At 42.5% G+C, this 25,078-nt stretch overlaps 3 protein-coding genes across 3 annotated transcripts; 1 reads left to right on the top strand and 2 right to left on the bottom strand.

Moving 5' to 3' along the window:
* The first annotated feature begins 297 nt into the window (after positions 1 to 297).
* LOC115753432 (scarecrow-like protein 3) lies at positions 298 to 2,002 on the top strand. Its single transcript, XM_030692036.2, has one exon. The coding sequence runs from the start codon at positions 491 to 493 to the stop codon at positions 1,760 to 1,762; it is 1,272 nt and encodes a 423-aa protein (XP_030547896.1). The 5' UTR covers positions 298 to 490; the 3' UTR covers positions 1,763 to 2,002.
* A 190-nt stretch (positions 2,003 to 2,192) lies between these two features.
* LOC115753406 (probable UDP-arabinopyranose mutase 2) lies at positions 2,193 to 5,399 on the bottom strand. Its single transcript, XM_030692007.2, has 4 exons — positions 4,815 to 5,399; positions 3,531 to 3,781; positions 3,278 to 3,446; positions 2,193 to 2,785 (listed from the first exon to the last, which is right to left on the bottom strand). Exons 1-4 carry the CDS (start codon positions 5,142 to 5,144, stop codon positions 2,444 to 2,446), a joined length of 1,092 nt encoding a protein of 363 aa, XP_030547867.1. The 5' UTR covers positions 5,145 to 5,399; the 3' UTR covers positions 2,193 to 2,443.
* Positions 5,400 to 17,447: 12,048 nt separating this feature from the next.
* LOC115753477 (cytochrome P450 85A) lies at positions 17,448 to 20,771 on the bottom strand. Its single transcript, XM_030692106.2, has 9 exons — positions 20,396 to 20,771; positions 19,440 to 19,764; positions 18,868 to 19,014; positions 18,522 to 18,767; positions 18,336 to 18,422; positions 18,155 to 18,233; positions 17,952 to 18,058; positions 17,697 to 17,821; positions 17,448 to 17,570 (listed from the first exon to the last, which is right to left on the bottom strand). The coding sequence occupies exons 1-9, from the start codon at positions 20,584 to 20,586 to the stop codon at positions 17,480 to 17,482; spliced, it is 1,398 nt and encodes a 465-aa protein (XP_030547966.1). The 5' UTR covers positions 20,587 to 20,771; the 3' UTR covers positions 17,448 to 17,479.
* Between the last annotated feature and the right edge of the window lie 4,307 nt (positions 20,772 to 25,078).

Consider the following 25,078-nt stretch of genomic DNA (forward strand, 5'->3'; position numbering starts at 1 on the left):
AATGAAACGTCCTTGAGGACATCAATCACATCTGACTATGTTGTAAATCGAGTCAAATCCGACACCCTTGCCACGAGATCGAATGGATGGCTATATTTTGGGCACCCGCCAATTAAACGAATACTTCTTTTCTGTTGGGCATTTACGTAGCTGCCATATGTGACTGTTTGATGCAATAGTACGCGAAATCGTGCGTGGCTTAGAAGCGATTCACGTAACGTTCACATAATTGGACCGTACTATTCAAACCCCACTTCATATTGTTTTTAAGCCTACAATACAACAATATGATAAAGCCAATGGACCGAATTTAAATGCAATTTAATTTCGTTTGATTCATTTGGAGATACTAACATACCTCCAAATGCAACCTTCTTTTGTCCCCTACCCACCTGGCCCTCCCTACAATTTGATTCCTCTTATAAGTTTTCAAAGATCTCTCTTCATCTGTGTTTAGACCTAGCTGCCTTCACCCTCAGTGCTTAGCCAGATGAATTCTTCTTCTTCTTCTTCTTCTTCTTCTTCTTCATCGTCTAGGAAGCCGGACGTGACCTTGAGCCTCACCTTACCTTCCCATACCAATGTTGCCTTCAAGCCTGAAGAGAGAGGCTTGCTCCTCATCCAGCTCCTGCTGTCGTGCGCCAAGAACGCGTCATCGAGCAACCTCCACCGGGCCGACGCCTACCTCCAGAAGATATCGGAGCTCTCCTCCGTGACCGGCGACCCCATGCAGCGCCTCGCTGCCCGGTTCGCCTATGCCCTCACGGCCCGGGTCGTCAAGCGTTGGCCGGGCCTCTACAAGGCATTGAACCACGCCGAACCGGAGGGGCTGACAGCCGCACGGGCCCAGCCCATCCTCACGCCGGCCTTCCCGTGCCTCGCTTTCACGCACGCCATCGTATCCCGATCCTTGCTTCGGGTCCTGGCTGGGGAGCGGGCGGTTCACATTGTGGATCTGGGCTCCGGCGACCCGAAATTGTGGGTTCCCCTCCTCAGGGGCCTAAACCAAGGGCCAGATGGGCCTCCTCATTTGAGGCTGACTTGTGTGTCCGCTAAAAGAGACGTTTTGGACATTTTAGGTCACGCCCTCGTCAAAGAGGCTGAGACCATGGGCATGCCCTTTCAGTTCAACCCTGTGAATGTGTCTTTAAGAGAGCTGACAGAAGAAATGCTCAAACTGAGATTAGGGGAGACCGTGGCAATGGTGTCAATCTTGGGCCTCCATGCTCTTTTAGCCGAAGATGATAGAGTAGATGCGCACTTTGGCATGATCAAGAGCGATTCCGTCAAGGATTGCAAGCGAGTCAGCGAATTCCTAAGCATGGTCCGGTCGGCGTCGCCCAGGATCTTCTTCCTGGTCGAGCAAGAAGCCGACCACAACATGACCCGCCTGGTCGACCGGTTCGTTGAGGGCCTGCACTACTACAGCGCGGTGTTCGATTCGATAGATGCTGCCTTTGGAGGCAATTGCTCGGAAGAGCGGCTCGCCCTGGAGGAGATGTTCGGGAGGGAGATCGAGAACATCGTCTCGTGCGAGGGCTTAGAGAGGGAGGAGAGGCATGAGAGGCTCGCGAGGTGGGCGGTGAGGCTCGGCCGAGCCGGGTTCAAGTCGGTCCGGCTGTGGTGGAACGCCATGGAGGATGCCAAAGTCATGGTCGAGGCCCATCTCCAGGACGGCTACAAAGTCACGACCGAGAGGGGTTGTACCATGATCTGTTGGCATGAACGACCGCTTCTGGCGGTGTCTGCATGGAGTTGTTAGGGCCCGACTCTATTTCTATAATTCTTTTTGTCCTGTTACTCTTGAAGTCGTGTGTAATTATGAGAATAGCTAGACGACCTGGTATTGGTCGTTTATTTGATTTTCAAACGGATTCCCTTTGTCTACTTGATCTGGAAATTGGTAGCCCCTAACGCCATTCCGCTTTCGATGGAGCTTAATCACATGAAGCCAAGCTAAAACGTGAGTCAAGGAGTAGGTGAACCAAAGTAGGCCAAAACAGACCAGCCGAGAAGCAACGCCATTTTCTTTGATGCCTCAGAATTATGAAAAGAAGAACAAAACATTCAATCCAAGATCCAATTTTTTTTCGTTGGTTGAAGACCCTTTTGTCATTTTTGTTGTTTGCTATCCAATCTTCATTTGATGCATACCAAAACTCAAGAAGCAAAGAGCAAGAGAATTGACTATCTCCATTAGAAGACTCGTTGTTTTATTGTTAAACAACATCATAGTAGGAACTGAATCAGTGAAGTTACATCCACCAAGTGGAAGGAAAGCCCCAGGAAACAAGCCTACAATCGATACGTTATACTCTCCCAAGTAAAATCAAAAGAGAGGAAAAGAAGGAAAAAAAGTACTGTAATGGTAATGGCTCTCTGGTATGAATTCTTAGATTGGAAAATTAAGGAGCTAATATATCCCTCAAAGTACGGTACTTCCTTATTTGGCCTTGCCGTTCGGCACCTTGGAGGCGGCTCCGGAAGGTGGGTTGAGCTCGTCCCAGGCCTCGATCCAAGTGACCATAGCATCAGCGAGCTTATCGAAGTAGGGGTCGACCTTGCTGAGCTTGTCCTTGACTTGCTTGGAGAGCTCGATGTAGCATTTCTGGACGGTGGTGCAGTCCTTGGGAAGAGTGGCGGCCTGGAAGAACGGGATGATCTCTTCCTGCCAGAAGATGCCTTTATACTCCTTCCTTAGGTTCACAAACGGGTTACTGGCTTTGCTGTGCCATATGTAGGGCAAACCGGTCTTCACTCCCAGTCCCAGATGATCACAGATGACCTGCGAAAGGTATGGTGGCATCGGGTTAACTCTGAATCGGCGAGGTGTTCTCCTCGTCCAAATGAGGACCATCACATAAAAAGTGCTGGTATTGAGCAGATACTATGGTAATTAGTGAAGGATTGTCAGGTCTGCGGCATTGTAAAATTCTATGGAAAGATCTCCAGGGAAGCAGTTAATCGGTGGAGAGCCTTCTAATGAGGATGTTATGAATTTTGACAGAGAAATATCGACATAGAGTGAGTACAAGTTAGTCAATTCAGCAACCTACTCAATACAGAGCAATAGGGGCTCATATTATGAGATCTGGCTGCGAGTTCGTTATGATAATCTTATGACAAGGTGCTCCACCCCATGGCCTGGGCAATTGTGCTTAACATCTGGTGCCGATCATAAGCATTGCATTGGGCCATCAAGCCTCAACAGTATATAACAGGATCAAGTCATATATTAAAGAATCCAACACTGATGGAGCAAAGAAAGGGAAGCTACCTTGACACACCAGCCAGCCCACATATCGTCGTAGCGCCCAATTGGCTGGCCATCGCCCATCAGTCCAAAGTACATTGCAGGGCCAATAAGCTCACGGTCGAATGCCAAATTCATGCCACACATAGGGAAAAGAGTGCCCTTTGGTATTGTCAAGACCGCATCAACATACCTAATGCAACATTCTCTTAGTTGTTATTACCAAAGATCCATCAAAAAGCTGGCGGAAGGACGAGAATATGGAGGGTTCATATACCTTTGGTTCCTTTCAAGAGGCTTCACGAGCTGTGTAGGCGCATCATAATCTGGGATGTTGAGCCAGAGGCCATGAGAAACCGCAGTCGGTACACCCTCGCGCAGACTGAAAGGGTATCCACGGACAAAATCTGCACCTTCCGTGTAAGGGTCATACAGCGTGTTGAAGAAGAAGGGAGTGGATGGACAGAGGAGGTTCTTGATATGCTGCTGGAGGGCATTGATCATTTTGCCTGATGGGTCTTTCGCGACCTGATATAACAAGCCAGATCAGAAAACACAAAAAAACAAAAAAGAAGAAGTTATCTTCACATTGAAAGAGTGAACTGCGGTTCAAACTCTAATGTCTACCGATACATAGAGGCTTTCTTACTCAATGCACAGATAGGTTCTTAATCAAGAATGCAAGAACATTACACCACTAAACCACTCCAGGGTTAACTAGATTGAGTTTGACGCCCGGACAAATAAAGCAGATAGGACCAAGCCTTCATAATGAATCCTGACTAAGACAATAATCAAAAGGCATCTTAGTTTGATCCTAAAGTCACAACTCAGAAGCAACAAGACTCCAAAGAGGTATAAAAAGGGGACAGACTCTTAAGCATTTGTCATCTTGCATTGGAATAGAACGAAGATATAATGTTCGAGCCGAAACAACTTATGGGATATTAAAGTCAAACTCCTGGTACAAGGTCGACTCCCCAAATCAGAGAATGGTGGCTTCCACAGGTCAGCTCTTTAATTTAATTCATCATATGACAAGCAATGAGACTCCATAATCGAGAGGCAGCAACTGAATTTTCATGAGGAAAGTCGAGAGGGACGTGGCTCTGCTTTCAAAGGTCTGGGGAGAAAAGTTAGGGATCGTGTTCTGAAAAGAGAAAAGATGCGGATCTCTAGTCTTGCATATCCAGCCAGAATGCCTAGACTGTGCAGAGTAATGACAATCCAGATCGATCAAGGGATCCCAGCCATCAGACGACATGGGGATTTTCCGGCTAGAACAGTCAAAGCTGGTGAAGATCAATTCGCTTGTCTTAAACAAGAGTGCACCAAGTAATGAATGGACTGCCACGCCAGATCAAGTACAGGGCTTCATCTCCATATGCGCAATGTGGCAGGCGAAGCCCAAACAATCACAAGACCGAGAAAGAATCGCATGAATGATGCAGCTAAACACAGTCGAAGAAAAAGGAAAACCCAACAACCACCCCAACCCACAAAAAAAAGAGTAAGGGGAATTTCAGATTGGGAGGGCAGAGGAAAGAAGAGGGCCACTCACGAAGCAGTCGTCGTCGATGGTGTAGATGTACTTCTTCTTGGAGACCATGTAGCCGAAGCAGCGGCAGGCGGAGTCCTTGAAGGAGATGCAGGAGGCCTTGGGGCCCAAGATCTTGTTGATGTCGTTGCGGTTGTAGAGCTCGTAGTCGAAGCCGTCGGGGACCTTGATGGTCTTGGAAGGGTCGCCGTCCTGGACGATGATGAGGTGGTAGGGCTCGAAGAAGGGCCTCCACATCTCCAGGAAGTCGAGGTTCCTGATGGTGGGGATCACGATGTCCAGCTCGTCCTTGAGCAGCGGGGTGGGCTTCGCCGCGGCTGCTGAGTCCGCCATTGCTGCTCGAGCTCGAGATGCAGAGGATCGGTGGCGGAGGCAGAGGCAGAGGCAGGGACGGAAGGTGGTGGGGGCCCGTGAGGGAATATGAGAGAGAGAGAGAGAATGAATGAGCTCGCGCGCGGGGGATTTAAATGGGGAGGGGCGCAGAGATCGGCATGACTGGTGGCTTTCAACTGGTGAACGTGTCTGAAGTTTTGTGGGGAAGACGACTCGTTCAACTCCTAACCTTCGAAAAGCAGCCTCCCCCCTCTCTTTTTCCAACTTCTGGCTTTTGCCTTTTTTCTACGCTTAATTTTGAAACCGAGCGACGGGCTCTTCGTGCCGCAAGTCGCGGGCCAACCCGTGACGATCCCAGAGGGGGAAAAAAAAAGCGTTCGTGAATGATAAGTGGAATTGTCATTGGTTCGTGGTTAGATCTAGGACAACTCTTGTCTTATTGCAGGATAAATTCCACGTTCTTCAAAATTAAAGAGCGTCCGATACTTCTTGTATAATCCAAAATCACTAGTCTGAACTTCCATTTCTAGCGATATCTATGACTGGAACTTTTTGCTCTGTTAAAGTTTCGTATTCTTCACGTGTCCAAATATGAATTGTGGTTGTTGTTTGTAATAGCAAACGATGGTCAGAGAGGTAATGATTCACTATAATCGTTTGATTAAGAACACATATGGAACTTGGGTGGACCTTGGAACCTGTGACGGGATAGGTTTCAAAGTATGCATGGTAGATTTTTTACGTTCCAAAAATTAAAGAACTGGTTCCATCGAGTAGGTTCCAAATTTCAAAAATTGAAGAACCGGTTTCCACGGATGATTTCAGATTTTAAGTGGAATCTGAATCGACCCTGGAACCGCCCTAGCAATTATAGCTGTGAAACCCTTTGGAATAGTTAGGGGACCCGACGTAATTTGAGACAACTCTCTCTCTATAGAGTAAAATGATCCTCCAGGAAAAGCGTAATTTTCCTTGTCTTGTTCAATGCCTTGGTGCTCGTTATTTCTCTTCGCCATCGGTATGTAAACACAAAAATCTATTCATATGAACTTGGGTGTTTTAGATATTTCAGATTGATTTTGGGATTTCATCTTCTTACTTTGCATAAAATTTCCAACTGTGCAATTCTCTGGAAGTAGCTAATAATAAGTTGGTCCAATCGAATCAGCCCACCTTTTTTTTTTTTTTTTTTTTGGTTTACGAATCAACCCACTTTACATATATATATTGAAATCATACAGTGGCCAAGTCCTATTTTCACTATAAAACTACGCCAAAGTAAGTGCTCATCGCTTATTTCAAAGGGGAAACACACTCGTCCGCACAAGCGAGGATGAAAAACGTGGTAAGAGGAGCCCCAAGCTCCTTATGAAGAAGTAAATACGGCTGCCCGTCAAATGGATAATGTTCGTACCGGAATCTGCAGTCTTTCAACTCAACTCGAGCTCCGATGTTGTACGTACAGTCCTGAATTACCCAATTCCAAGCTTTACGCAGGCACGTGGTGCAATCTTGATGAGAAATCGCCCCATTGCACACCGCATGGCCATAACAATCGTCGTCATTGTATCTGGAATCGCAGAACTTATCATAACCCCGAAATCGCAGTGAAATCAAACAAACAGTACATAACATGACCGACGTTGTAATTATACGAACTCCATGCTGAATACGTTTGAGAAGTGGCCATATTTTGGTCACAAGAGTTATGTCGGGATCACTACTCGCAACTCGGAAAACGAGAAAAACCGCAGCAAGAATTGTTGCAATCCTTTGAGAAGTGGCCATTTTGCTGAATCTTAATTTTTGCGTCCCTAGCTAATCAGCTTGGCTCTATAAAAGGGGTTGTTCCAGAAATCATGTCCACAAAATTCGGGATGACATGAGCTAGCAGAGTCCTAGATGCCACTGTATACCTTTTCCTGTTGTTTTATTCGAATGATTCCAAAGCACTAGGTTCCTCCAACTTCGAGGTATGAGAAATGCTGCCCCAAACTTTATCGAGGTTCAACTTTTTATGCTCAACTCGTTGTCGACCACTCGGCTGGGAAATTTTAAGCTGTTAATCTAAAAATTTATCTATTTACTATAATTTAGTCAACCTTGGCTATTCGCATTGCAGCCACGTGTTAATTTGGCCCGTACGTCGCGGGCCAATATCATTAATCATTTTTCGCACATCGTATTGAGTCCATCTTACATTTTCTGAATTCAAAGAAAAAAATTGCTTCGTATTCCAAAATAGGGAAACCGACGCAAACTATTCGTGAATTTTGGTCTAACGTACAACGCGAATCATGAACTTTTAATTTGTTCAGCGTGGTCTCTGATCAATGTGCACTGTTGTCCTCGAATCTTCAATTTGTTCAACGTAATCATCGAACTTTTGATACGTGTTCAATTTAATCTCCAAGTTATATGAAAATCGTCAATATTGTCCGTAGATAAGTTGAACATGTACCAAAAGTTTAGGGATTATATTGAACAAATTAAAAGTTCAAAGATCGATTTGTATATTGAGCCAAAGTTTAGAGACTATTTGCGTCATTATCCCTCCAAAATACAATCGAATAAGATATATGCCATGCACATGCATTAACTCGACCTCTATAAATTTTTTAGGCCGGTGTATTAGATAAACTTAAAAAATCCCATTTAAAATGGACATTGTGGAAGAGTTGACTATCGAGTTCGAGTCTGATTAAAATAGATGGAGCAACTTTATGTCTCGCCAACGTCAATTAACGAACGTACAAATCGAGCAAAATGGAGAAGAGCGCGTCTTAATTTCATCGCGTTTTCTACATCGCGCCTCTCCACGCACCGTGCGTTCTCCGAGGGGGAGCTTTGATTGCAATTGCAAATTCTAGTTGACTTGATTTGCCTTGTTTCACAAACTTACGACCTAAATTAGCTTTGAATAACAAGAACGGACGCACATGCGATGCTCGTAGTCCTAGCGCGGGGCAGTCGGTCTTCAATTGGGGGAGGGGGAGGGGAAAACTCCGCCAAAGTAAGTGCTCATCACTTATTTCAAAGGGAAAACACAGTAATCCGCACACGCGAGGATGAAAAACTTAGTAAGAGGAGCCCCAAGCTCCTTATGAAGGAGTAAATACGGCTACTCGCCAATTGGATAATGTTCGTATCGGAATCTGCAGTCTTTCAACTCAACTCCAGCTTCGATGTTGTGCCTACAGTCTTGAATTACCCAATTCCAAGCTTTACGCAAGCATGTGGTGCAACCTTGATGAGAAATCACCCCCCTGTGCACACCGCATGGCCGTAACAATCGTCGTCATTGTATCTGGAATTGCAAAACTTATCGTAACCCGAAATCGCAGTAAGATCAAATAAACATTACATATCATGACCAACATTATAACTGTACGAACTCCATGCCGAATACGTTTCTAGGTTACATATTTTGGTCGCAAGGGTTATGTCGGGATCACTAGTCGCAACATGAAAACCAAGAAAAACCGCAATAAGAATCGATGCGATCCTTTGAGAATAGATGGAGACACTTTATGTCTCCCGTACGGCAATTGACTAACGCACAAGTCGAGTAAAATGGAGAATAGTGCGTCTTAATTTCATTGCGTTTTCTTCATCGCTCCTCTCCACCCACGATGAGGTCTCCGAGAATGGATAGTGGCCGGCCACTGTCCAAGTTCACATTTATGGAGCTTTGATTGCAATTGCAAATTCTTGTTGACTTGTTTTGCCTTGTTTCACAGACTTATGACCTAAAATAGCATTGAATAACAAGAGGGGGCGCACATGCGATTCCCCCTAGTCCTAGCGCAGGGGCCATCTTCGATGGGGGTTAGGGGATGCCGACTAAAAAGATCGGTTCGATGGGCGTGAAAGACATCGGCTCGAAATACCGCTTCACCATTACGAAGAAGCCATCATTTTCCTTCGCAATATCTCGCTGCAATACCACAAGGAATGATGATGCAAATGATCTTTGAGCTTTGTATCAATACGCAATGTAATCTCTAAACAATTGACTTGCTCAATGTGGTTCATGAACTTTAACTCAATGTGTAACGTGGTCCTTCAACTTTCAATTTGTTCAATATGGTCTATGAATTTTCGGTACATATTCGATTTTGTTCCTGGACTGCATGAAGTATTGAATGATGTTCGTCCATTAATGTCTTTCCATTAGTTCAAGTTGAGGGACAATATTAAACATTTTCATATCTTTCAAGGACTAAACTGAACATGTACGAAAGGTCTGGTAACCACATTGAACAATTCAAAAAATTAAGGAGATCACATTGCACGTGGAGCTAAAGTTAAGGGCCGCATTAGACAGATTAAAAATCTTAAGCATCACATTGCGTATTGAGATAAAATTTATAAATCATTTATGTCATTTTTGCTGCGTAAAAGAAACGGCGTGTTCAATGCAAAAGGAGAAACGGATGCAGGCCACGATCGTTGACAGATGAAAATGGAGCGCTTCTTCTATTCGTGGGGAAGTCGGATGCCTTGGCCTGATTTTACGTATATTAAGGAAGGAGATCATGCCAAATGATGCATTGGATATTTGCACATGCATCCCCTCGTTTTTTTCTTTTTTCTATTTTTAATCTCCTTTGTACGTTTCCTTATAGATCCATCCTCCGGATCACTTTGCGTGTGTTCATACCTATCGATGGATACACATATTATTTAGACCTAGACACAGAAGAAGTTGCCATTCCACATAGGGTTTTGCTGGATTTCAGTGCAAAGGGAAATTGGCAAAACCGGGTTCATGGTCGCATCGAACCCGTGCGGTTCGTCGGATTCCTATGGATGTGTCCTCCCTTTAGCTACTATTCAATAAGCTTCGTTTGAGTTTCTGGTGCTCATAAGAGTTTCCGGCACCCACGGATCTAGGAAGCTACACGGACATAAAAAGCTTCATTCGATTCTCTCACTCTAAAGTTGGGCTCTTTATACTCAAATTTTACTGCTGGGAGAATTACAAAAAAAAAAAAGTGTTAAATCTATTATAATTGTGACAATTTAATAATAAACCTTTTTCTACTAATTGAGTCTTAAACTTTTGCAATATTTTTTGAATTATTGTTATTTTTCTTTCTCTTTCTGTCTTTTTCTTCCCTCCCTTCTTCTTTCCAAAGGCTCGCCCTCGGCAGTATCAAATACCCTCTTCACATTCTCAAGAACAGATAACTTTATCTCTAAGCTATCATTTTGAATTAGAGATAATTAGGAAAGCTGTCCTAAATTTTGCTCTTCATGTCAAATACCCTCTTCACATTTCAAAGGCCTCCATTTGAAATGTCCCCAAACTAAAAAGACCCATTAAGCATAACCAAAGTCTAAACCCAACCTCCCTTCCACTCTCTTCTCATGCCCTTTCTCTCTCCTCGGGCACAGTAGCGCAGCACAACAACGATCGAGAGCCATCCCCCAACAGCCTTGAGCGACCATAGCCCGACCTGCTCGACACCATCGCTCTCGCCTGCCGCCGCTCGTGCCCCTCTCGCCGCATCCCCCTACTTATCTTTGGCGAGATCACGGTGAGGCCACTCGAGCTCAGCTTGAGCCTGCCTCCTACTCAAATCATGGGGGAATGTAATTGTGTATTTATTCAGGCAGATCTTTCGAAGAGGTTATTTTGGTTTGATTCGGTCATCCCATTATGTGTATATAAAATACAATGGAGAAGAAAGGGTTTAACAGTGATGTGCATAACAAATGTCCATGACAATTAATCGGTGAATTTACTTGACAACACGAAAAAGAATTTGGTTTTTCAGAATATTCTCTCTCTGAGAAAGCTAATGCTTACAACGCTGAGTGCAAAAACAAAAAAGAGAAGAATAATGCTGCTTTTAGGTTCCGTTTGTTTCGCGATAAATGTGACATTTCTGAAAAATATTTTTTAAGAAGTCATTTTCCAGAAAGTTAACAATAGTTTCTGGTGTTTGGTTCAGGCCTGAAAATGAACTGGAAAATATTTTCTTTCGTTTGGTAAGAAAAATATAATTTGATTATTCACATCGTCGTTTGGCTTGAAATTATTGATGGGTATGTCAACTGTCTCACATGGTATGGCTGGTGCTAATGTAAACAATTTTTGTAGTATAAAAAAATAAAGTTTTTGATTAATTTGTATTTGTTGCATTTAATTTTTTTTTCTTTTTTTTTCTTTTTCCTTCTTCCTCCACCGCAATCGGCCGGTGGAGGCCACAGGAGAGATCAAGCTCACTAGCTTGCATATGTGGCCGGTCGCCGTAGTTGGCGACCAGCCGAGGAAGAAAGAAAAAGAAAAAGGATATAAAAGAAAAAAATAAAATAAAATAAAATAATAATAATAATTAAAAAGAAAAAAATGTGAAGGAGTGCAGAGTGGAAAGATTAGGGAAAATGATTTCCTCCTTAAAAAAATAATAATAATTTTTCTTACTTTTGAAGGTGTTTTTTTCACTGGTGGAAAATATTTTCTTAACTAGTTTATTTTTCGTGAACTAAACACCGAAAAATCTATAAAAAAAAATTTCTGAAAGTTGCTTTTCGTGAAATAAATAGATCTTTATGTGTGATAATGACCCACTTAATTGCACCCGATACATCACAGCAACTAGAATTCACATGAAAATGCAAAAATTCCAAGATAGAAAGACGGAAAAGTGAACAAATTTGGGATCCAACACGTGAAATTTCAAGTGGGTGATTTCAAGATGGTTTTATTCCTTTAACGAGAATAATCGATTTGAAAATGACGATCCAATACAAAAGCCCACATGACTTTTGTGGCTTTGGAATGTTAATCTAAGGAGGCCAACAGGAAATTGGCCCACATCAAGTTTGTCCCACGAGAATGCACACACATCATACATGCGATGGACTTGATGAACGAAGCGGACTAAAGCCGAATCTGGGGCTAAAAAATCCCCGCTCGACCAGCTCATAATTTGAAAAATCTAGCTTTATTCATAAAATTGATCGACCTTGAGCGGGCCGGGGTCAAAGAAGAAAATTGCTTGCCAAGTTCTCCCGATTAATGACCCGAGGTACGACCCGAACCTACTTTGGATCGCCTCGCAACTTTTCGACCTTGCAGATTCGGCCCTTGATCGGGGAAAGCTCCGACTCTTCCTCTGGACTTCTTTGCATCTCTTCGCACGACACGGCCCTATTAGCGACGAGCCGATATCTAGGTGTCGGATGAGCTAAATTGGCACAAATATAAAAAGTTTAATACTGAATTGGCAAAATAAAATAAAATAAAGGTTTATGACTGAATTTGCACAATTACAATAAGTTTGAGAAAATTGTCAAAAAAAAAGTCCTAAACCTATTGCACTTTTGCTAATTCAGTCATAAACCTTTTAATTTGGCCAATTCAATATTAAATCTTTTGTATTTTTGCCAATTTAATCATAAACCTTCTTTTTGTGCCAATTTAATTCTAAATCTTTTGAATTTGTGCCAATATAGTCCATTCGGATAACTTTGGCTGGTCGGCCGGCAATAACACGAATGCCGACCGATGATGGCGTGGACGTCGGCGTTGACGTGAAAAATTATAAATAATATTTTTATATTTTTAAAATTATTTTTATTTTTCTATTTTCCTTCTTTTTCCCTTGTTTTCCTTTCTTCTTCCTCGTCTCCGATGGCAATTGGCCAAAGAGTAGAGCAGGGGAGGTCATGATCATCGACCATTGGCCCGGGCGAGATGGGCCGCGAGGTTGGCTAGCCATGGCGAGGCCGACTTCGCCAAATTTGGCCTGTGCGAGGTCGGCCGGCCACGGCGAGGCTCGCCCTCGCTAAGGCGAAGACGAAGGATTGGTTCGAAAGAGTCTCAAAATCTAGCAAGACGCTTCAAGAGTGAGAGGGTTGTGGGTTTGATTTTGGACTCCAGTTCCTTGTTGGTTGGTGCTTGGGCGAGATCAACCATGGCGAGGCCTGACCTCTCATAGATCTAGTGAGGCGGGCTTTGCCATGGTTGGCCGAACTCACCTAGGCCGGTGGCCGGTGAGGTTAGCCATGGCGAGGTTGGCCTCGCCATGGCCGGCCGACCGAACCATGGCGATCGACTGGAGGAAGAAGAAAGGAAAAATAAAGAAAAAGAAAGATGAAAAATAAAAAAACAATAGAAAAAAAATTAAAATATTATTAAAAATTATCGATGTTAATGTCGGCTAGCATTCACGTCATCGCTAGCCAATCAAAGTTGGTCGAATGGATTGAATTAGCATAAAAAAAATGGTGTAGGACTGAATTTGCACGAAAATAAACAAATTAGCAAAATCAAAAGGTTTAAAATTGAATTGACAAAAGTGTAATAGGTTTAACACTTTTTTTTTATAATTTTCCCCAATAAGTTTAGTTATTTTTTGGTAATTTTTCCTGTTAAGGTCGACAGGAGTATGAATGAAAAGTGGAATTCTCATCGGTTCCGATCTGTGGAGTGGTTTTTCCGCGGTAGATTTAGCAAAACTCTAGTCTTTTCGCTTGGGAATGTGTTGATTTTTGTCCAGGATTGCTATAGTCATACGGCAGATTGGCTTTTGCCTCGTCGTCGCCTGCTACTGTATAGTCCCCGTAGTATTTTGATTTAACCAATTTTCAAATGCTTTGGAACTCCAAGAGCAAGAGCTGCATTGACCGCTTTTCTCATGTCTTTGTTGGCACCACACATTGACCAAGTCCTACTTTCATCACACGTGAGGATAAAGACTTGATAAGAGGAGCTCCAGGCTCTTTACGAACAAGTAAATACGGCTACTCGATGAATTGATGACGTTCATATCGGATTCTGCAGTCTGTCAACTGAACTTGAGCCCCGATACTGTACGCACAATCCTGAATTATATAATCATAAGCATTCCGCAAGCACGTGGTGCAATCCGGGGGAGAAGTATCCCCATTGCATGCCGCATGACCGTAACAAATGTCGTCATCTTCCGTGGACTCGCAGCACTTATCGTAACCTGAAATTGCAGTAAAATCAAACAGACAGTTGACAACATTACCGATGTTACAGCTCCATGCCGAATATGTTTCCGGGTCACATAGTTTGGTCACAAGGATGCTGTTGGGATAGCTCCTTGCAACATGGAAAGTGAGAAAAATCGCAGCAATCCTTAGAAAAGCGGCCATTTTGGTGAATCCTAGAAAAGTTGTTTCGCATTCCAAAATACAATCGAAGAAGCTATATCCCATGCACATACATTGACTGGACCTCTATAAATTTTTAGGCATGCGTGTGTGATAAATTTAAAAATCCCATTTGAAATGGAAATTGTGGACGAGTTGACTGTCGAGTTCGAGTCCGATTAAAGTAGGATGGAGCAACTTTGAGTTTCGCACACGGCAATTAACGAACGTGCAAATCGAGTAGGACGGCCACCGAGAATGGATCGTGGCCAGCCACGATGGAAGTTCTGGTGAGGGAGCTTTGACTGCAATTGCAAATTCCTAGTCGACTTGATTTGCCTTCTTTCCCAAACTTTACGACCTAAAATAGAATTGAATAAGAAGAGTGGACTAAATAGATCGGGTCGGCGAACGTGAAAGATATCGATCTTGAAATACCATTCCGCCTTTACGAAGAAGTGATCGGCTCTCGACGCCATAGTTTGTTGCAACACAACTAGACTTGTTAAAATGGATCGTAAATCCATCTTTTAACCCATATACGATGGGCTGAGTTGTTATATAAGTTAGTTATACTTAATAAATGCATCAGAAATGAGTTTGAAAGCGTTAAATGGGTTTACGACTTATTTAGACCCAACCCATTCATATGACTCTCTCTCATCCTCACTTGATCTCGCGCTCAAGCATTCCGCACTCTCACCTTAGTTCGAGCATGAGTTTTTTCTAAATTGGATTAAATATGAAAGTGTGTTAGAAATGTTTGATCATGTATGAATTGGATACGTGTCACTAAATTTACATTACATATAAAACAAGTCGTAAACTGATTAAATAAATCTATTTGGATCGGATCATTTATGATGCAATCCACATGCTTGACGAGTCTAAACACATCAAAGATGGCGTGTGGAATGCAAAAAGGCGAAACCCATTCAGGCCATGATCGTTGACCGATGAAAATGGAATGCTGCTTCCATTCATCTCGGCCTGATTTTTCCATATTCTAAGGAGGGAAATCGGGCCAAATGATGCATCAGTCATTTGCACAGGCATTCATTCCCCTCTTTTCATTTTTAGCTCCTTTGCAGGTTTCCTAATAGATCCATCCTCCGGAACACTTTGCTTGTTTTTTGTCAGACCTTTTGATGAATGCATATATATTGTTAGGACCTAGACACAGAAGAAGTGTCACTGCACGTACTTCGGTCGAAGCGAAATTGACAAAACCAGGTCGGCGGTCGCTTCGAGCCCATACGGCTCGTCGGATTCATATGCGTGTATCCTCCCTTTAGCTACTAATCAATAAATTTCGTCTGAGTTTCTAGTGCTCGAAGAGTTCCCGACGCCCACAGATCTATGTAAACCGAAAAAAAGAAGAACGATGGAGAGCCCCTCATGAACCAACCTCCCTTCCACTCTCTTCTTATGCCCTTTGTCTCTCCTCGCGCACAGTTGCGCAGCACAACAACGATCGAGAGCCATCCCCCAACAGCCTTGACCGACCACAGCCCGACCCGCCCAACACCATCGCTCTCGCCCTGCCGCTCGTGCCCCCTCTCCCTGCATCCCCGTATTTATCTATGGCGAGATCATTCGCGGCACGTGACGGTGAGGCCACTCGAGTTTGGCTTGAGCCCGTAACTCTCGGTCGCCTCCTACTCGTATCATTGGGGAATGTAATCGTGATTTTATTCTGGCATATCTTTCTAAGATATTTTGGTTTGATATGGTCATCCCGTCACGTGTATGTAAAGTGCGACGGAGAAGAAAGAGTTCAATGGCGAGGTGCACAACAAATGTCCATCGCAACTAATCTAAGGAGCGAAAATAATCCGTCCATTTGAAAATGCCGATCCAATATAAGCCCACATGACATTTGTGGCTTCGGAATGTTATTCTAGGGAGGCCAACAGGAAATTGGCCCATATCAAGTTAGTCCCACAAGAACAGCGGCGGGGCAGACTAAGCCGAAACCGGGGCTAAGAAGTAGGGGTGTCTGGTTTCCAGTTCGATCCTATCCCAAAATCGGGAACTGAACGAGGAGCGGGGACCGGACTGATCGGTCTAGTCCAGTTCCTGGATGGTCCAACCATTGGACCGGTCACTTTTTTTTTTTTTTTTTTGTGATTTGTCATTAATTTTTTCTTGTTAACAACATATTCATCTAACCATCTCTCGTTAATTCCATCGCGTTATCGCTAAACTTAGAAGTCATACTAAGCATTTTAGGTTTATGTTTAGGTTTACATTTATGATTTTTTTTTAAAATTATATTCGGTTTGGTCGGTCTGGTTTTCCCCTGGAACTAGAAACTGGTTCTAATTTTATTGAACCGGAGCCCCCATGAATAGGATCAAACTGTCTGATCCGGGCAATTCTCGATTCAGTCGATCCATTATGCTCAGCCCTACTAAAAAGTCCCCGCTCAACCAGCTCATAAAAAAAAAAAAAAAAAACCCAAATTGTATTCATAAATTGATCGAGCTTGAACGGACAGGGTCAAAGAAGAAAAATTGCTTGCCAACTTCTCCCGATTAATGCTCAGGGCCTTGTTGGCTCAGATCTGCCTAGGCAGGTCTGGCAAGCCTCCAAATCCTATATGACCAGAGGTCCAACCCGAACCTACTTCGGATCGCCCCGCAACTCCGACTCTTCCCCTGGACTTCTCTGCAGGTCTTCGCATGACTCAGCTCTAGTAGTGAATAGCAGACATCGAGGTGCCAAACCTTCTCGTCAATGTGATCTACGGCGTGTTCTCGCTTGGTAGGACTGGAAACTCCAGGCCCACTTCCAAATAGAAAATTGTGGGCCGGTTAATCATTTGGCATTGGTTGCCTGCCCTGCTCCCCCACCTTTCTGTTTCTTTTGCTGCAGAATCTACTGTCTAATCTTCTCAATAGAGTCCTTCAACATGCAATCACATGATGTTAGGTACACAATTTTTTGTCGATGCCCACATTCATTTGAAAGAAATGATACTTCGGTCGCTATATTGGGGAGAGCTGTGGTCCAGCCTCCTGATCAAATCAGCAGCTTTTTTACACAATGGATTAGCACTAATTACATCTGGCTCGAACTGCAAAACTTTAATCTTGACTCAGCTTCCTACTTAGATCTATAAAAATCCTTAATATACATCTGTACTTTGTCTTGCTTCTTGGTTTTCTTGTTTCTTCTGTACATGAGAATGTTGGAGTCAGTCAGCAAGAAGGGGAAACCCTTATGTGGAGCCCATTTGGTGCTTCTACTCTTGGAAATTTCATTAGCTTATCACCCCCAATTTCTTCCCATCTGCAAAGGGAAAGAGAAAAAAAAGATCCATAAATTATTAAGATTTTTCGAGGAATAGAAAAGGGAAAAAACATTAGTCATGTCCAATAATGCACCAAAAGGGCCAGAGTTCTCTGTAATTTGTACCTGTATCTGGTCACAAAGTAGTGAAGAAATGTGGAGATCTCGGCAATCCCAAGCTCCTTTCCAGGGCATTGCCTTGTGCCCCCACCGAAAATTAGGTTGTAGTTTCGACACTCCACATTCTTGTCCTGAAACATTGGCGAGTTTCGAATGTTTAGAAGGGCATTGTCCGTCAATAGTACAGAATAGAAGCTCACTGAATGTTTTCTAAGCAGTGCAGTTCTGTTATGTTACAGATTTCAAGGGTCACATGATTACCAGCCATCTCCATGGATTGAACGCAAGGGGATCGGGATATAATCGCGGGTTGTAATTTATTTCCCTTGTGTAAACGTATATCCTCCATCCCTTTGGGATTAAGAACCCTGAAAATCAAACACAGTGAGGGAAGGCTTTGAGTAATTCACTTGACACTTCCCAGAAATGTTGTTGCATGATTGGAGACTTGCCCTTGAACATACCGTTGAGCTCCATGTCTTTAGTGGTTTTTCTCAAGACCCCATTGACAACTGTGGCTAATCTGGAGGTCTCAAAGATGACCTGAAGAATGAGGAATGACATTATGCAATCACGAGTTAGTAGAGTTCGGCAAATTTGCAGAAAATAAACTTCTGCAGGGAAGTTGAATGTAGGTGGGCTCACCGCACGAGTGAACGGCATCGCCTTAAGGTCTTCCCAATCAATAGGATCCTCTGGCCTTTTCTTCGCTCTGATTCCCAAGTGTTCTTCCTGAATAATCCACAATCAAAGTTAGCAATGCCTATGACAAGATAACAAAATATCTAGTGCTTATACAGTTTAGCACGTTGCCTTCCCTTCCCAACTTACCCTCAATTTGTGAAGAACGCTCGGGCTGTCGTGGAGATACTTGACGGCCATCATGGACGTGGTCGAAACGGTCTCATACCCGGAGTACATGACGGTGATTATTTGGTCAATGATCTCTTCATCATTCAGCTGGTATTTGTTATCAGCACTCCTCATAAGGCTACCAAGCATGTCATTGTGGGCTTCCTGGGAGGCCCTCCTCTCTTCTATCAGTTTCCTCAACATTCCCAGTATATTTTTCCTAGCCTGCAAAAACGAAAACAAAAATGAGACTCAAATTTAGACCATAACATTAAAGAACAGGTCGAAAACACTGGCCGGCGAGTACACGGATTTGCTGATCTACCTGGAAACCTCGACGGTAGTTCGTGCCAGGGAGGTCTATGGGCAGGGAGAGAGTGCCCAGGACCAACTTGAAGAACTCAGGTATGAATTGTTGAGAAATGGAGCTGCAGTCGATTCCGATTTGCATTAGCGACGAGAGAAGGGCCATCTGCACAGATTGATGAAACAGGATGCGCATAAGAAACAGAGGAACTGAATCGTGAGATGCGGTATGCACTCCTGTCACAAACTATGAGCCATCAGGCTGTGACATTCCCAGTTAAAGATTGTACATGGGATGATTCAATAAGCGCTCTCAAGATCTGATCATATGAACAGTTAAAATCTATTTATGGGATGGTTCTAAAACTTCAAATGTATACAAGGCAAGATTTTTACCACGAAAGAGTTTGACTTTTCCTTTTTCAAGGAGGGATGAAGCACTCTCCACTCTTGGCATTCTTTCCAAGAGGGGTAGCAGCAGAAATTTAACCGTGCCACGGGGCGGGGGGAGGGAGGAGGGAGGGGGGGGCGGTGATGTCATTTTCACCCCCAAACGATTTCCAGAACTTAGAAATTTTCTTTTTGAAGTACCTGTTTGGTTTTGTCCTGGAGGTCAATAATGGAGCCATCATCCCAGTGGGCGAGGTGGGATCGCATGAAACGATCAATCTTGGGCAAGAGCTGGTCCCTGATCATGGTGGGGCTGACCAGGGCGAGCAGAGCACCCCTCATGTGCTTGTGGGACGCGCCATGGACCGCTGCTATGTTGCGCTTGCCGAGTATATCAAGCATGGACTGCGGGTAACCCGGGACGAGCCCCTTGGCCTCGTTCATCAGGATGTACCGGTTCACCTCCGGGTCCATGGACACAATCGTGGGGCAACCCAGGATGTGGGACTTGAAGAAGCTCCCATACCTGCAGCGTTTTAGATCAGCAGGTGGAACCAACAGTTCCTTAGAGATGAACCACAACATTTGATCTAAAAATGAGGTTACATCTTATGTTATTAAAGGGCATTTTCTTTGACAGAAGACTTCTGTAGTGCAAAAAAGAAGGCGAACTCCCTTTTCCTGGAGTCGACCCGTCGTGAAGGGGATCAGTCGCAGGGGCGACAACGATAGATCCCACAAAGGTTTCCACTTCTTTAACTTTATTTTCTGTCCATGCAAAGCTTTTTAATCCCCATAAAGGTACCTAAAAGCAATGGAGGGTTCTACTCAAAAAGAACATACACCAAATCAACCACCATTTCAGAAAAACAAGAGAGCAGCACCGGGGCGGCTTGGAGCAAATATTGCATAGAGTAAGTTTTATTAGGTCAAACCAATCACATTTCAAGAATACGCGGGACTCGTTCGGTCCCACTAAAAAAGACCGGCTTTTTCTTGGTACGCAATTGATTCTGTCCACCGCATCACTCAAACGAGTCTATACAAAGTTTTTCTCGCTTTCAGGGGAGAGAAAAACTTAACCCATTTTGGAACTAGATTCAATCTCCAGAAGACCAATGAAATCGACTCACTAGAGAGAGAGAGAGAGAGATCACCTTGCACTCTGGTTTTTCATGAAGTTAGGGCCTTGCTTGAGGAACTCAGTGGTCTCACCAAAGACTGGCCAACCCATTGTGCCAGGAGGCAGACCTCTCTTCATGTACCTCACTTCGTTCCATCTCAACAGGGCAGTGCATACACAGAGCACCAGCACCGCCCCAAGAGCCAAGAAGATGTAAACCGCCATTGTTGCTGGCTCCCAACAAGCACCAAAAGAGCCCACCACTCTCACTCCCCACCTCCTTCTCAGAGCTGTAAATGTTATGGGGCTTTGTCTGGTTTGATCTGCGAGTACGCGTATATATAGGACTCACAGCGCCTCGTGGGGGAAGAGAGAGAAGGAGAGAGGGGACCACTAATTTAATTACACTTAATTTAAGTGTTTAGCTCCATAATTTCTCGCAAAATAATCTATCACAAATTATATTGCTTATCGGTGAATTCACAAGCACAATCTCCTATACGAGATTTTTCAGAATGAACATCCATTTCTTATATATAGACAAGAATTGGATCCAAATTAGGAAGCATTCTCTAACTTGGAAACCACGTAAATTAGGAAAGCTATTCAAAATAAGATACCAACTTGAATAAGGAAACTATCCTTTTCAAGCTCAAACTCGAGACATATTTTCAAGAATTGGATCCAAACTAGGAAATCTACTCTAACTAGCAAAATCTACTTAAGTTAGGAAAGCTATTCAAAATAAGAAACCTACTTGAATTAGGAAACTCTCCTATTCCGACTCAAACTCGAGACACATTTTCAAGAATTAGATCCAAACTAGGAAAGCTATTCAAAATAAGAATCCTACTTGAATAAGGAAATTATCCTTTTGAGGCTCAAACTCAAGACATGTTTTCAAGAATTGGATCTAAAGTAGGAAATCTACTCTAACTAGGAAACCTACTTAAATTAGAAAAGTTATTCAAAGTAAGAAATCTACTTGAACTAGGAAACTGTCTTTTTCGGGCTCAAACTCGATACACATTTTCAAGAATTACATCCAAACTAGGAAACCTACTTAAATTAAGAAAGCTATTTAAAAGAAGAAGCCTACTTGAATTACTTTCGGGCTCAAACTCTAGACATATTTTCAAGAATTGTATCCAAATTAGGAAACCTACTCTCGCTAGCAAAATCTACTTAAATTAGGATAGCTATTCAAAATACGAAATCTACTTTAATTAGGAAACTGTCCTTTTCGGGCTCAAACTCGAGACACGTTTTCAAGAATTGGATCCAAACTAGGAAACCTATTTAAATTAGGAAAGCTATTCAAAATAAGATATTTACTTGAATAAGGAAAATGTCCTTTTCGGGCTCAAACTCGAGAGATATTTTTAAAAATTGTATCCAAACTAAAAAATCTATTCTAACTAGGAAACCTGCTAAAGTTAGGAAAGTTATTCAAAGTAAGAAATCTACTTGAATTGGGAAACTATCCTTTTCCGGCTCAAACTCAAGACATATTTTCAAGAATTGGATCCAAACTAGGAAACCTACTTAAATTAGGAAAGCTAATCGGAAGAAGAAACCCACTTGAATTATTTTCGGGCTCAAACTCAAGACATGTTCAAGAATTGAATCCAAATTAGGAAACCTACTTAAATTAGGAAAGTTATTCAAAATAAGAAACCTACTTGAATTAGGAAATTGCCCTTTTCCGGTTTAAACTCGATACACACTTTCAAGAATTGGATCCAAACTAGGAAACCTACTTAAATTAGGAAAGCTATTCAAAATAAGAAACCTACTTGAATAAGGAAACTATTCTTTTCGGGCTTAAACTCGAGATATATTTTCACTTCTTTACCTATATTCCCTCTTTCAAGAGTTAATTGTAACCATCTAGAAGAGTTCAAGGGGGCAAATGATAGCCATTCTGTTTTTCCCAATAATTTTTAGACAGAAATAGATTTTTCTTTTTATATTCTTGTACGAGTTTTCGAGCAGAGAAACGTGTTTGACAATGATACAAACTTTATGTTCTCGAAATATAAATTTATCTAATTATAACATAAAATTTCTACGGTTATCGCCCGTCGAGCATTAGAAGAGTCGGTGGCGAGAGAGAGAGAGAGAGAGAGAGAGAGAGAGAGAATAATTCTTATTACTATTTATGTTTCAAAAATAGAAAAATGAAATTGTATTACCAAATAGACTTCTATCTCAAAAACAGGTTTGGAAGGGAAACAGAGGAATATAATGGTTATCATGCGCGCCCCAAGTGTCTATATACAAGGAACTTAAAAATACTTTAATGATCACTAATTGATGAATTTTAGTAAAAGAAATGTATTATCTGCAGTGCCCTCAAAATACTATTAGTGAATTGTGTGTTCCTTCCGCCAATAAATTCGGTTTAGATGGTTAGATAAGTACATTAAAATAAACCCAACTCGTGCACCCCGCTACTAGGAGGGCCCTCCTATAAGACATGTAGGAATCATAAAATAGTAAGCAAAAAACCAAAAGCGCCCCCAATAAACATAATAATAATGCCAGGAAATGTAACTTTTTGGCAGTTTTTAACCGAGCACACGGTGTGATTGGACAGAGAAGTCATGAACATGGATTATTCTAATGGAGAAAAAGAACTGAAAAAGTTGTACGTGCACTCGGCCACCTACTGGATTTCTCATGATCTCAGCCATGAATGTTTGTTGGCAACCCTCTCTTTTTTAAATGCTTTTTTTTTTTTTTTGTATGAATGAACATTTAATGAGCAAAGGGCAAAAGGGTCGGCCTTGGGGGAGATGTTGATAGTTATATTGGGAGGTAGTGCAGGACTATTTAGAGCTTCAATTCTTTATTCGGGTTTGGTCACTTTCAAGATGATTATGTCCCTTTTTGTCCCTTCTTTTTTTCTCAGTTAAAAACTTCGCTTGAAGTATTCTTATTTTCTCAAATAAAGGTCTAAAGTAAATATTATTTCAAATAAGGACTTGAGATGCCTTTATTGTGTCAAATAAGGACTTAAAGTGGATATTATTTTGAACAAAAGCATGAAGTGGTCATATCAATCTAAAAAAAGGCCCGATTCACCAGTTTTTTTTTTTTTTTGGGGTTGAAGGCTCACCGATTGGTTATGGACATTTTCGTCATTTACTTTTAAATTTTTTCTTTTTCTCTTTTTGTGTTTCTTCAAAATTAAAAAAAAAATTACAGAAAAAAAAAAAGCTTGTGGCCATCGTCCCCCTGGCGATGACCATCGGGGTCGTCAGCACCTCGGCAAGGGCCTTTTCCCAAAACCGGGGAAGGGTTGTGTCCCTCTCCCAAACTTGGGCGAGGGTTGTTAGCCCTCGGCCGAGCTTCGGCAAGGGCCGTCAACCCTCTCCTCCGGTCAATGGGGTCACTTGTGGTCATAAGCAGGAGGGCAGCCCTCCCGCCTATATTTTTTTTTAACTTTTAATTTTTATAATTTTATTATGACCTATTTTTCTTTTTCTTTTTTAACTTTTAATTTTTCCTTTTCTCTTTTTGTGTTACTTCAAAATTTTAAAAAATGTTTACGGAAAAAAAAAACAGATAAACACCAAGCTTGTGGCCACTGTCCCATTGGCGATGGCCATTGGGGTCGTCAACACCTCGGCAAGGGCCTTCTGCCAAAACCGGGAGAGGGTTGTGTCCCTCTCCCAAACTTGGGCAAGGGTTGTTGGCCCTCAGCCGAGCTTGGGCAAAGAGCCGTCAACCCTCTCCTATGGTCAATGGGGTTGCTCGCGGCCATAAGCAGGAGGGCAGCCCTCCCACCTTTTTTTCTTTTTTTCTTTTTAACTTATTGTGTCAAATAAGGGCTTAAAATAGACATTATTTTAAATAAAGTCATGAAGTGATCATATCGATCTAAAAAAGGGCCCGATTTACCATTTTTTTTTTGTCGAAGACTCACTAGTTGGTTGGGGAAATTTTCGTCATTTACTTTAAATTTTTTCCTTTTCTCTTTTTGTGTTTCTTCAAAATAAAAAAAAAGTTCACAAAAAATAAAAATAAAAATAAAAATAAAAATAAAAAAACACCCAAGCTTGTGGTCGTTGCCCCATTGGTGATGGCCATCGGGGTCATAAGCACCTCGGTAAGGGCCTTCTGCCAAAAACGGGAGATGGTTGTGTCCCTCTTCCAAACCCGGGTGGGGGTTGTTGGCCCTCGGCCGGGCTTGGGTAATGGCCGTCAACCCTCTCCTCTAGTCGATAGGGTTGCTCGCGGCCATAAGCGGAAGGGCAGCCCTCCCGCCTATTTTTTTTTTTTTTTTAACTTTTAGTTTTTGTAATTTTTATTATGATTTGAATAAAAATCAGATTAAAATTGCATTTTAACAAAGATGCCATTGATCACCCGGCGAGGTTACACCCTTATTTGAAACAGCTATGGTTATTTCAGGCCTTTATTTGAGAGAATGAAGATACTTCATGACTTTATTTGAAACAAGAATTACTTCGGGCTCTTATTTAAGAAAATGAAGGCACTTTGCACCTTTATTTGAAACTTTCTCTCTTTTTTCTTCGTTAGGACATAGGCAGGCAGTGGAAAAATAATCTCCAGAGGCAGTATGAAGCATATTGGGAAGTGTGCTGCAAAGATTAATTTGAGTCGTAAACGTCAAGATCTTGACGTTTTGTTTTTTTTTTGGTCAGAGTCAAGATCTTGACGTTATTTTGCGGAAATTATGATGTGTTTT

The sequence above is a fragment of the Rhodamnia argentea genome, chromosome 11 (genome assembly GCF_020921035.1).
Source record: "Rhodamnia argentea isolate NSW1041297 chromosome 11, ASM2092103v1, whole genome shotgun sequence".
Classification (NCBI taxonomy): domain Eukaryota; kingdom Viridiplantae; phylum Streptophyta; class Magnoliopsida; order Myrtales; family Myrtaceae; genus Rhodamnia; species Rhodamnia argentea.

Excerpts from the sequence above, each read along its gene's own strand:
- LOC115753432 (XM_030692036.2), top strand. The coding sequence starts at position 491 with ATGAATTCTTCTTCTTCTTCTTCTTCTTCTTCTTCTTCATCGTCTAGG.
- LOC115753406 (XM_030692007.2), bottom strand. The coding sequence starts at position 5,144 with ATGGCGGACTCAGCAGCCGCGGCGAAGCCCACCCCGCTGCTCAAGGAC. Across the intron at positions 3,782-4,814 it reads CCATCGACGACGACTGCTTC|GTCGCGAAAGACCCATCAGG; the intron begins GTGAGTGGCCCT and ends TTGTTATATCAG. Across the intron at positions 3,447-3,530 it reads CCTCTTGAAAGGAACCAAAG|GTATGTTGATGCGGTCTTGA; the intron begins GTATATGAACCC and ends ATGTTGCATTAG.
- LOC115753477 (XM_030692106.2), bottom strand. The coding sequence starts at position 20,586 with ATGGCGGTTTACATCTTCTTGGCTCTTGGGGCGGTGCTGGTGCTCTGT. Across the intron at positions 18,423-18,521 it reads GCGTTCTTCACAAATTGAGG|GAAGAACACTTGGGAATCAG; the intron begins GTAAGTTGGGAA and ends TGGATTATTCAG. Across the intron at positions 18,059-18,154 it reads TAAAGACATGGAGCTCAACG|GGTTCTTAATCCCAAAGGGA; the intron begins GTATGTTCAAGG and ends TTTGATTTTCAG.